At 33.0% G+C, this 13293-nt stretch overlaps 1 protein-coding gene across 2 annotated transcripts; it reads right to left on the reverse strand.

Moving 5' to 3' along the window:
- Nucleotides 1–913: 913 nt before the first annotated feature.
- Nucleotides 914–10592, reverse strand: LOC132097118 (uncharacterized). 2 transcript variants are annotated; one of them, XM_059502744.1, is made up of 9 exons: nt 10076–10592; nt 9016–9129; nt 8859–8921; nt 8153–8323; nt 4666–4852; nt 4356–4492; nt 1807–1853; nt 1626–1666; nt 914–1482 (listed from the first exon to the last, which is right to left on the reverse strand). In XM_059502744.1, exons 1-9 carry the CDS (start codon nt 10112–10114, stop codon nt 1475–1477), a joined length of 807 nt encoding a protein of 268 aa, XP_059358727.1. In that variant the 5' UTR covers nt 10115–10592; the 3' UTR covers nt 914–1474. The 2 variants fall into 2 exon arrangements, with proteins under 2 accessions (XP_059358727.1, XP_059358726.1); XM_059502743.1 differs by having other exon boundaries at nt 914–1487; nt 10076–10588.
- Between the last annotated feature and the right edge of the window lie 2701 nt (nt 10593–13293).

Here is a 13293-nt window from a genome sequence, read left to right on the forward strand (position 1 = left end):
AGACGTCCGAAAATCTCTACCACATTTTTTTGGTTTTATTTGGAGAGAAGTCTGTGAATGTTTAATGCTTTAGCCAAATGGTGACACACTCCTACAGACTCCTACAGAAACTTAGAAACAAAATGCAAATTAAAAAGCTCAAGTGGGTCGCCCGGAAACATTTTTGTCTGGAATTGTTTTCTTCTGTTTTGTTATAGTAGATAATATGCCATCCTGCTTGGATTTTGGCTTTGTGTGGAAAACAAAAAGAAAGTTCACATAATATAACTTATGAAATAAATATAAATGAACAAAATTGCCCTCTTAAAATGTACTGTTGTCAGCTCAGACATCATTTTCATATCAGCATGTCACCAAAAAAAAAAAAAAAGAAAGAAAGAAAATCCATCAAAGAACAGTTTTTGATAAATGCAGCATTAAATCACTTGCTCACCAATGGATGCTCTGGAGTGAATGGGTGCCATCAGAATGAGAGTCCAAACAGCTGATAGTCCAGTCCATCTAATGTGAAGCAAAAAGCTGCATGTTTGTATGAAACAATTCCATCAAGTACGTTTTACTGTCCAAAACGTTCCAGTTGACATATGGATTTTGAAGTGAGAGAACAACAGTAGATGGACTTTTTCACTGAGGGTTGTGTTGTTATGGATTATGGACCTGTTTTTTGGGCAGTTTAAAGTTAAAACACCTTAATGATGGATTTGTTTTTACCAAACACAGCTTTTTGATTCACATGCCATTAATTGATAGACTGGAGTCTTGTTGTGAAATATTAGGGGGTTTTTATCAACTGTTTGGACTCTCATCCAAGAGCGTGATGTAATGCTAAATCCATTCTGATGAGGAAACAAACCTGTCTGCATCTTGAACAGCCTGAGGGTGAGTACATTTTCAGAGTTAAGGGTGATTTAAATTTTTGGGTGAGCAATTTTTTATTTTATTTTTTACATGCAGTACTTTGCCCAATAAATGTTTTTGACCATTTTAGCTCAATCTCAATTAATATATATTGTAATAAAATATGTATTTACTACATTCTGGAAACTGAAAATAATTAAGAAACAGTTCTGTATCAACAATTTTTACTGTAAGATACTGTTCACATATGAAAAATAACATCAATAAAGTAGACTGACAAATGAAACCAACTAGGATTGAATGATCTTCCTCTAGCTCAGACAGTAGGTGTTGTGGTTCAATGTCACTGTAGCATTATACTGAACATGCAATACTTTGACTTTTCCAGTAGTCCAGAAAAAGATGTTTGTATAATATGCACATTTGCATGTGTACAAGGTCCAAAGCATATGAGTTATCTTGAGAGATCACACATATCTCTTCCTCTGATCATGGTTGTGGTCTTCCTGAAGCTTCAGAAAGTCTATTTCACTGTTTATACTCTTTTGTGAGCATCCAGAAAGAGGAAATCAGTTAAAAGGCAGTGGAGAGGTGTGAGCCAAGATGTGTCTGTCGGTCATTCATCTGGTCTTTGAAAGATGAGAAGGAGAATTATGTATATGAACACATATGCGTTATAATTAAAGAAGTGTAAAGACTGTAGAAAAATCCTCCTTAATATGGCATTATGAATTCAAGCAAAGATTTATATTTAATCATATACTTACATACTTCCTCTTGGAATTCAAAGTTTTCGACAACTTGTAATCTGTAAGAGAAATTTAGATACTCCATGTCTAGATGTTTTGTCATATTAGGCCATAGATGGTACAAAGCATTCAAATATACGACAATATGAAAACAGCAAAATACTGTTCAAGATAATAGTAGGATAAAACTCAAAGTTACCCCCATTCTGATGAAATTCTGGTTCTGTAAAGCTGACGCTTCAGCTTCTGTTGAGAAAACAGAATTATAACTGAAATTATATATGCATAAGAAAATGTGTACTTCTCGCTTTTTATTTTTTTCTTTAAAAGTGAGTAATAGATTAAGTGTGAGCCTCAGGATTCGTAAGATAGGAGAAATATGTTTGTTTCTGCCTTAAGCAATTTCTGGCTTGAGTGTTAATTTTTAACGTGGCATGGGATGTGGAAAAATATTCATTTCAAATCCATTTCATGCCATTAAGAGGCCTACAAAAACTGAACACTGGTGAAACATTTACAATAATAAATAAAAGAAAAACATCGGTACTATCAGATTACACAGCTACAGCTTTCAATAGCTGTTAATGGGCAAGAATTCCTTAAACATACAAGGATGACTGGGACATCTGCATAAGTCAATTAGACAGCTTTTTATCTGTGGCTCCAAAGTGGCTTGTAAACACTGCATTTACGGCACACATGACTGCTTTAAAAATCTGCATGCTCCAGCTGAGCAGTTAAGTTCATATGTAAGTTTATAATTACTTCTATTGTCTTCTGTTGGTAAAAGTGGTTTGAGAAATTTGATGACCAGAATTTATAGTAAATGAAAATATGAATGCCATTTCCACTGAAACACGTATTGTAAAAAGCTCTATATAAATAATGGTGACTTGACTTGATGTGTATGTCATGGATTTACTTGTATTTGTAATTACACATTTATAATGTTGAAATTGTAATTTAGTACATTTAAAATATATTAACTTGAAATGTAACATATGGTTAAAAGTATAATCAGTTACAATTTATAAGTGCTTTAAAGGAAACCTGTTATGACCTTTTTAACAATATGTAATATAAGTTTCAGGTGTCCCCAGAACGTGTCTGTGAAGTTTCAGCTTACAATACCCCACAGATCATTTATTGTATCTTTTAAAAATGCTTATTTTGAGTGGAAGCAGAAACAGCTGTTTTCATGCAGGTCTCTTTAAATGCAAATTAGCTGCTGCTCCCCGCCCCCTTTACAGCTCAGATACTCTGCTGAAAAAAACCCTCTGTTTGCTTTCAGTTATCATGTCTGCCATGCTGAAATCATGCTCTTTAAACCATATAAGTTTAAACTTCTGATAGTTTTCTGAGTGCAAACATCTGAAGCATGTGCACAGAAAGCATGTAAGTATTAAGTTCTCTTTCAAATACAAGTTTATGTTAAAAACACACACGAGTTACAAAAACAGTCAAATATGTCTGTGAAGGTAAACCGATGGGAAATAAACAGCATGTTTATATTAGATCTGTGTGGCATCAGCGTAATATACAGTAAATAAATCTATAAATCAACTGCGCTCTTGTCTCCTCTGAGGCTGGGACTCTAAATAGTGTTCTGTGCTCATCTGTGCAGCCAAAGACAAAACTTCTAGCATGCTTTCCCGAATTTTTGCCAAACTGGTACACCGTTGTGTTGCTTGCTAAAACACAATGGCGGTGTCATGGGTGGAAACTTAGTTATTAAGGGCAGTAATATTATAATAAAGATAATAATCTTTTTCACGTTTCCTGGGTTGGAAAGACAGGAAAAGTCAGATTTTTATGATATGTTACCTTTAATATGTTAGTCAACACATAAAAATAAGTGTATACTTTAAAGCATATGACACAAAATTATGAAAACATTATTTAAAATGCAACTCAAAGTAAGAAAAAATGGGATACTATTACAAAATGCACTTTTTAAAAGCATGCTTAGTTGTGTTAAGAAACATGACACACCTCTACCACTGATATCTACACAGAATTTCAGTAAGGTGATAATAGTGTCATGCTCTGGGACTGCTTTTCATTTGTGGGTACTAACATATAATGCAAGGTTTGCTAAATAATGGACTCTTGGGTCTGATTTTCCTAACCTGAATAATCCGGAGTGATTTTCTGGCCCACATTTATCTAGAAAGACTTAATTAACTGCTGCAACTAAATCATTTAGTTCTGGCGTGGTTTTATCTTTTTGAAGTATAAAATTTCATTTTTTTTTTTTTTTATAATGGGAGAATATTTTCAGCTATGAAAATGCTTTTCTTAAAAAAAACTTTATGTAAAAGTGGTTTTACATTCATTTCCACCAAAAAAAAAAAAAAAAAAACATCACATAAGGCTGTTTTGTCATTTCATCTGATATTAATAGTCCAGCACAACTTCTTGAGGTGAAGAACATTGTCCCGGCTGGAGGTCTTTCATCGTGATACACTACATAGAAGCTTGCCAAGCCTTTGCAATAACCCAAAATGTTTGTCACTGCCTGTCACACATATATGTCATAAAGAACACCAGAATATATAGCTTTATACATATACAGTAGAACGCTGCTGAGAAGTCATCAAACACATGTCATAGTGTAAAAATCATTGCTTTGCCTATTTGACCTTATGGAAACATATCACATTATAACATATTGTGTATAAAAGTTCTGGACCCAAATAAAAATGCTCAGGTGGCATTTATGTCTATGTTTATGGAGGAATAGCATACCTTTCTCTCTAGTAGGCAGTAGGCAGTGAGTAAGATAAGAAATCCTCCACATGTGGAGACCACAATGAAGCCCAGCCTGTAAAAATCATCGCTGAAGGATTCCTGAGGATCTTGCCCAAATAATCCCACCGCAACCTCTTTCAAAAGACAAACATGTGGCTTTAATCACTGCTGGAGGGGTGTGTGCTGTGTGTGTGTGTGTGTGTGTGTGTGTGTGTATGTGCGTGTGTGTTTGAAAGTCATTTCAGTCTTATCTACAGCTTTACTATCTGTTTCGTTTTTGTGAAGCTGAGTGTGTGTGTGCATTCACCTGTGCTGGTGGTTAGCTGTGTTTCAGTAGGGGGTAGATTGCTGCTATACTCTTGCTCGCAGGTCCAGTTAACAGGAGTGTTTGTGGTTGTAATGAGGTGCAAGTAAAGGGACAAAACCTCCTCGACTCTTTGAAGTGCCTGGACAGGAGATTCATTGTATTGCCTCTCGAATGCTACAGGATCCTCCTGCAGAAAGTGAGAGTGAAACAAAAACCCAAAAAGAAATGCAAAGGGGTTAAGCTCTATTTAAGATTGTTTTGGTGGATTTTAAAAGGAATGTTCACCCAGAAATGTCAATTCTGTCATCATCTAATCAAAAAAACGCATGTTTGTTCTAAGTTTCAGTGGGGCACAAAGTTTCAAGCTTCAAAAAGAACACAAATGTACCATCAAAGAATCATAAAACGTGGTCCATCCCTTGTGAATTTAGTATATTTAACTGTATTGAATGTGCACTTGTAGAACATTTCAAATCTTAAAAGAACAGTTTTTAAAAATGTACTTTTAAAATATAATTTTTATATACTTTTATCTTTTTATAAATAAAAGGACAATGACTTGATGGTTTCCTCATGTCACATTAAAAGTTTTAAAGTAAATGATATATTATTATTTAAAGAAGTACACTTGTTTTGATATTTTGAATAAGTACTTGGTTGTTGTACTGAATTGTAGTATTGTCGTGTTATTTGGTTATTACATTTAAAGATGATATATTTTAAATAAACTTCATTACAAATGTGCAATTACAAATGTAAATACACGGTATACAAGATTCAGTGAAATTATATTTTAAAGACTATTTTAGTTCATCGTAACTGCTTGCCAGTAAATTTATCTGTATACTTTAACTGTATTTCAAAGGCATGAAAAGTAATTGTGAAATTACAAAGCTGTGCTGAAATCTGAATTAATTTGGTCAAAAGCACTCTTAAATGTAACTAATTACATTACATATCAATTGAAATTATAGTAAATTTTAAATTTAATTTCAAATAACACGCAAGTGTCCAGAAACATTCAGTTCACAATTAAACATTTTTTATTATTTTGTCAATTATATTAAATCCCTAATAAGTGCTCTTTTTAAAAATATGCTGAAGTTCTTTTTCAGGAAGGATATAACTTATTTGCGGATATAGCGGTGTTAATAAAGCCTTAGATTACATGGATGACTTAGATTACTTTCATTGTGCTTTTATGTTTATTACAAATATTTTTTGTGTGTGTGTGTGTGTGTTTCAGAAGAAGAAGATCGTCACAACTTGTGTATGATTACATATTATTATTTTTTTTATTTAACTTATTTAAGATAAACCAACAAATATATTCATATATCTGAATTAAAAACGTCTCTCATGCTTACCAAAGCTGCATACATACATGCAAAAATACTTTTGAACGTAGCCGGTTTATAAATTAGCCTCAGTATGTTTCCTCCTTTGATCGGGGGAACTCCCTATGATGAAAAATTGTCTGTTCAGTATTATCTTCAGTAAAGCCAGAGCTAGCATTTCCTTAAATGTAGTTTGAGTGGATCTCATAATCCACAAGCTTTGCTTCATGCCATGGGAGATTATGTTTTGATGAAGAGGCTATACTGAAAGAGACTTTCTGCCTCATGGCACACTTTATTGCATGCCGTTTCAATTAGGAATTACATGGCAAATATAAGCACTGTCAATAAATCACAAAAAGCACCCGTATTGGAAATAAAAGAAAAATAAAGCTCTTTGAAAGTATGTACAGAGACTGTAGTAATGCCTTTTTCACATTAGTAGTATGACAAAGTAACAGCATGACTTCTTTTTACTTCTTGTGCTTGAACCACATTTCTCACGCACGGCTGATATACGACACCAGCTGCCAGATGGAAAAATTCTCAAGCTTAATTTTTTTTTTAAATATTTTTTCAAATAAATGAACAGGAATGCAAATTTTGTAAGTAAACCAATCAACAATGATTTATAAGCTTAGCAATGCATATTTATGCTAAATAAAGTTTAATAATAGCCACACATATGGGCCAAAACGTTCTTGAGTAATGTTTCTGAATACATTACCTATGATTATTAAATGCTGTAAAAAGTAAATAACACCTAATATGAAAATCATATGTTAACAATAACAAATGGAACAAATGGATCATTGAATCATTGACTCACCCAGTTTGTCCAGAACTATGGACAACAGCGAGTATTAAAAAATATCAGACAGTCTTTTAGTTGGACTGAATGATTGATTTTCAGATGTCAGGGGAATAATGTTATGTTTATTTTAACGTAGTATATATAGTATCTGTACAAGAATATCTATGGTAAGAGCTCTTCTCAGTCTGCTGCATTCTTTCTTATATGCCTTTATTTTATTTTTTTTACCTTTGCATATTATTCCTATTTAATTTACAATTATTTTCCATGAATAATTCACTGTGATGCACTAAGAAAGTCAAAATTTTCTTCCCAAATCCTCATGTTTCTTTCCTGTTTTATTTCCACATGGATGCTTAAAAATGTAATTGTTTCCCCTTTTCACTTCGAATTCTTATTAACAGTATTTACTCGAGCCAAATATAATATTTTTTGTCAGTCTAAATGATGGAAATGGCTTTGAAATATTATCACTCAATATTTCAGTTATTGAACATTTTTGATTAGGGCAACAAATGTGGCATAATCTAGACATTACTACTGTGATATTTAACATGTGTGTAATATTGCTGCAGAAATAATCAAGTTTTTGGGGTTATTCATGGGCTGTTGAAAGTAAATTGTTAATGCTTTTAGTCTTGTATATTTATTCCTTTTAATACCCAATTGTTGAAGGTAGAATGTAGCCTCATTATAATCAGTTTTTGATAATCCTTATTTTTGTATTCATAGAGCGAACTGATTTTTTTTTTTTTACAGTTTATTCCCATATTTCACAAAAGCGTCAAAGGGGCATAGGAAAAATTTGTATAAAGGTACTTTTTTGCTGCAGAAATAAACAATGGATGTTAAAGGTTCTTCATGGAACCATAAATGCCAATAAAGAACCTTTATATTTAAGAATTGAACCTTATTGTAAAGTTTTACCAATATAATTTACCTATATATATATATATATATATATATATATATATATATACATATATTTTTTTTTTATTTTTTTTTTTATGTGAGTTCATGACAATTCACAGATTAATCTTAAAGTAACATAGTGATCCATAAGTAAAGTGAGGGTTTTTTGTCCCTGAGAACAAGATATCTGAATATGAGCAGTTTTGGAGGTAACTCATTACGAGTAACGGAGTAACATAATCAGATTACTTTTTTCAAATAACTTCTAAAGTAATGCAGTGATTTGCGGAAGCACTTCCTTTAGCCTGAGGCTTAATCATTTCACTTTTGGTGTGAGAAAAGGCCTCACAGTAACTCACAGGTAATGTAATGCATTACTTTTAAAAGGGTCTTTCCCCAACACTGAGTGTGAGTGTGCACACACCTCCAGATGCTCATCCAGTGATGGTATGCAGTGTTGGGAGTAGATGTTGAGAATGAGGTTCTGTATGGAGACCACTGCTTGAGAACTTCCTGAGCCCCGCACATATTTGAAGTGGATGTTAAACAGTTCAAGCACCCTTGGCAGAGCAGCTTTGACATAACACACCACGCTCTAAAAGACAAGGAAGATAAATTAATAAGAAACAGTTTGGAAAACCTTAAGAACTAAATCTTGCCCATTAGCATGTGTACTTGAGGTTGCTTTCAAAAAAGATCAGGCAGTTTGCTTTGGTTATGCTGGTGTTTACATCACTGGTTTAGTGTATCAGCAACTGAATTGATATTAACACTATGAACTATCTTCTGTAAGATGGTACAATTTACGTTTTGCTTCAGATTTAAGAGCCTAAATCAATGTTCAGACTGTCTTTAGAAAAAAAGGCTGTTTTACTAAATAAATTCTAAGAGTTTGATTAAAATGCATGCTGAATTCAACCATGTCAAGGGTGCCATAATGGAAGTCACAGCAATGAGTGATGACAATTTGGAGTGAGCACCTAATCTAAAACACACCTCCGACTTTGCTGCATTTCCAAAGCCAGATTCAAAACAGAAGACTTTGGAATAGAAGTTTGTATTATGGAAAAAACACAAATCTCTTTTTAAACACAAAGCAGAGGAAGACCGGGTTTTAATGACCCTCTTACCAGGTGTTTTCTCTCTATGAATGTATATGTGATTGAACAGCCAGTCCGCAACTGGTTGCTCATCTGAAGAGTAAAAACACGAAAAGTTAAGACAGAGGTGTTACGTTTGAAATCAAAGGATGACTCCATGAAGCTTTAATGTGATCTGGTTCCTTACCAGTTGTTTCAGGTGAAGCAGGTGGTCCATGGTTATGGCATGTTTGCAAGGACCAGGGATTTCCATCATGGAGAGGGGAACACACAGTAGCATGAGAACACACACATTCTTCCCCTGTAGTGACAGGCAAAGAAACACACACACAAATAGAGAGAGAGAGGGAGAGAGAGAGAGAGAGGTTTGTTTTTCTATCATCAGGGGACTTTTCAATACAGTAAACCTAAACATGCTTCTCATGTACACCATTCTGCATTTTTACATTTTGATTTTGTAAAAAAATGTTTATTTTAATAAGCAATTCTCCCATATGCAACTGTCTGATATATATGGATGTGAATGAATATATTTAATGTGTGACTATAAATATATTTTATTTATATATTTATGGTATCAGAATATTAAATAATATAAAAAAAATAATCAATGCATGAATAGTTATGGGGAAAACGCTTCACTATTTTCTTCTAACTTCGGTCATGAAAGCTATTCTTGCAAGTTGCTGGAAAGTCAAAATGAAGAATTACTGTCTTTTTTTTGTTGCCAGTATGCCACTGGCATCTGTCTTTCCTCACTATCAATACCATCTTTTCTCTTTCATTCTTTATCTTTTTTTATCGCTCTCTTAGCACTGCATCCTGCTGCTTTTGATATTTCTGCATCTGCTCCATCTTTTTGAAATGTCATTTGATATTATGCCATTAACTTTAACAGCCAGCATACACTAATCTAATAGCCAGTAATCCTCTAAAGAGGTTTAACCACAACCTAGTCACTTTGCGAAAAAAATGGCTTTTTAGCCTTTTGATTTAAAGGTAAACTTACTCTTTATTGACAGTGTAGCACAAGCTGATGTGCCATATTAGTCTTTATGTTGAAAGAGCATAGTAATGCATAAATTCTAATTGCCACAGAATCACCTTAACATGTCAAAAGACTGGTTCCCCATGAAATGAGAATATGTAAAAAACCATTGCTATTTGTCGATTTAAAATCAAATCAATAAGAGAGTGTGTTTCCAGCTTTTAGAAGGACCATGAGTATAGTTCCACTGAAGACTTACCTTGGTTCTGTAGAAGTGAAGGGGTGTAGGGTTGTTCATCTGGCTCACCGATCCAGCAGGAGAAGTCTACAATCCTCAGTTAGATGCATTTGAGCAGATCCAGGTGATGTTTTGCTGTGCAGAGTTGAAGCAGAAGGACAGAAAAATTCATAAGTTAATCAATCCACCATCAAAATGAAGGTGCAGGCAGAAAGTGAATTTAGTACATTCTTGACAAGCACAATGATTAAACAACTGGTGTCTCACAGGAACTCTCTCTGTCCCCCTCCTTGTCTTTTTCATTAACTTCTTCCCCGCCTTCTCAAGCCCACACCTCTCTCTTCCTCTCTTTTTTTTACGTTCTCATGTTTCATAATTGGTTCATGAAAGCAAGGCTTCCTGCTCACTATGTCTTTTTCAATTTAAATCCTTTAGATGACAACGTTTTACAGATGATGAAGTGAATTATTTGATTTTAGACTCCTGATCTTTCTCTGTCCCTCAAACAAGCCCCTTGTTACTCTTATTAGGACCTATGATGGTCCCTAGACTCACCCAACTATAAATCTAAACCTATACCTATTTGTGATAGGTTCTCACGCATTTTTTCCCCCCTTTCTTTTGCGTGCAGAGATGTTCTCCATGTTCCTGGGATAGATTTCTCCCTTCTGAAGCATGCTGAGAGACATCTTAACATGTTAGCTGTCAGAGCAAAAGTCATTGCTCTCAAGAGAGGGAAAAAGACAGACTTCGTTAAGATTAAAGAACGAGGTGAGACATGAAAGGACACCTGGTTTCCAATGGATCTGAGATATTTAATGTTGACTAGGAGTATGATTTATGGTTTCAAATTATCTATATTAATTGTTTTTTTTATCTTACAAAGCCCAAACATTTGAACAGTAGTGTATAATTTTTGTATTTCAATGTTTTGAAAGTCTCTTACATGGGGAAAAAAATTATAATAAATTATTTTTAAGGAAAGTGGTTGCAAACAATTTATTTTAGATACATTAAAAAAAAAATTAAGTTAGTCAACTACATTTGTTTATTTACATTTATTTAAATGTTTATTTAAAATAAATTGATTGCAACCATTTATCTTAAAATAAATTTAGTAAATTCATTTCAGTGTATGCTCATTAAGGTTGCATTTATATATTTAAAAAAGTTAGCACAGTAAAATGAAATAAATACGACGGTTTAAAATTATTGTTCATGTTAAAATGTAATTTATTTCTGTTATCAAAGCTGAATTTTCAGCATCATTACTCCAGTCTTCAGTGTCACATGATCCTTCAGAAATCAATATCCTGATTTGCTGTTCAACAAACATTTCAATGTTGAAAACAGTTATTCTGCGTAATACTTTTGTGGATATCTTGTTTTTGTTTTTCAGTGTTATCTGATTAAAAACAAGTTCAAAAAAAGTTTTTTTTTTTTTTTTTTTGGGGGTTGGTACAATTATAAATGCTTTTACTGTCCCTTTTGATCCATTCAATGCATCCCTGCTGAATAAAAGTATTACTTCCTATCCAAAATAAATTTACATTAAAACAATAGTTCAAAATAATAGTTAAAATATTCCAAATAATCAAAAATATTATCTTTATCCTAGACCTCTTGCTATCCATTGTGACGGCAGAAAAAAGAATAGAAAAATAAACATGATTTAGATAATGTAAAAGTAATTCATCATTGCATTATTATTTTTAAAGGACCATGCAAGTAACTTTATCTTGGAATGAATAATATAATATAATATAATATAATATAATATAATATAATATAATATAATATAATATAATATAATATAATATAATATAATATAATATAATATAATATAATATAATATAATATAATATAATATAATATAATATAATATAATATAATATAATTATTTATTTCTATTAGTGCTGTGAACTGATTAAAATAATAATGAATTAATTGCACATTAACCCCACCGAACATTAAAGTTTTTAAATATACTTTAATATTACAATGATTTGCCATTCAATCTTCAAATTAATGTAGAAACAACAACAAAAACATCATTTGTTATGACTGAAGGTGATTATCACTGATACCAATACTGATGTCTCTAGAAAATTGTTCTTTCTTCCAAATATTTAATCATTGACTATAGCCATTCAACATCACAGAATAATTGAGAACTATACATTTTAACATTTATTAGACTTTAAAAACAGCAACTTTTAATTTGAGTGAACTTAAAACAATCTTCACATAAACCCATCATAATAAATGTCATACCTGTCCCCTTCAGCAAGTATTGGTTATCAAACACTAAATTCTAAATTAGACGAATCATTAAAGCTACAAAAGGAGCTGATGCTGCTGAACATGAAAATTATTTTTACTGACAAATGGCTTGACAACATCTCATCTGACCGCAGTTCACTGTTGTTGTACTGAAGCTCCTCATCACCTGTACTGTTTTAGGCGCTCGTTTGACTACTGCCTAGCACTGAGGTGAAGTTAGATACGCATCTGAAAAGTCACCTGTTTGTAGTGGCGTAAAAAGTTGTGGTTGTGGCCCTAGTCCGCCCTTGCATTAACTGCATTATATATTTTTAACACTGTTAAACTGCAAAAATGAAGCGATGAACAGATCAGATGTCTTGCATGTGTGCTTGATCTATGCACAAACTGATCTGGGACACCGAAGTTACCAGTTTGCAAACAAAAGACACATTTGGTTCTCTACTTTGACTGTGAAACCAACCAAAAACATTTTAGTACTTCAGTGTGTACGACTTACTGCTTATTCACGAAGAGTTATTGGAACTGATAATAAAAACTGCTGATGGGATATCACAAAGACTGACTGTGAGTTTAGATCTACTAAATCTTTCATGAATGCAGCTGCCTTGAGGGGAAGATAATGTAAATGTTATGTATTATTATATTTTAAAATGATCTGGATAAACCTTTTCTTGATATTTTCCTGGAACGCTCCTTTGAAAATGGAATATGCCTTTGGGAATGTCACATGCATGGACTAAACAGCATATCTACTATCTAGTTTGACATATGTGACTAGCTTCTTTTAAATTTAGCTGTGTAGTCAATAAATGTGTGTTATGAGACCTCAAATGAGTCTTTGTTTAACCTTTAGTTTCGTTTTTGAAGTACAGGAACAATGGAAGGATGTTGTGGATGAATGCTCAGTGTCTGCCTGTTCAGTGACACCAGGGCAAATTTGATCAGATTTGTCT

Source organism: Carassius carassius, chromosome 21, assembly GCF_963082965.1.
Source record: "Carassius carassius chromosome 21, fCarCar2.1, whole genome shotgun sequence".
NCBI lineage: Eukaryota > Metazoa > Chordata > Actinopteri > Cypriniformes > Cyprinidae > Carassius > Carassius carassius.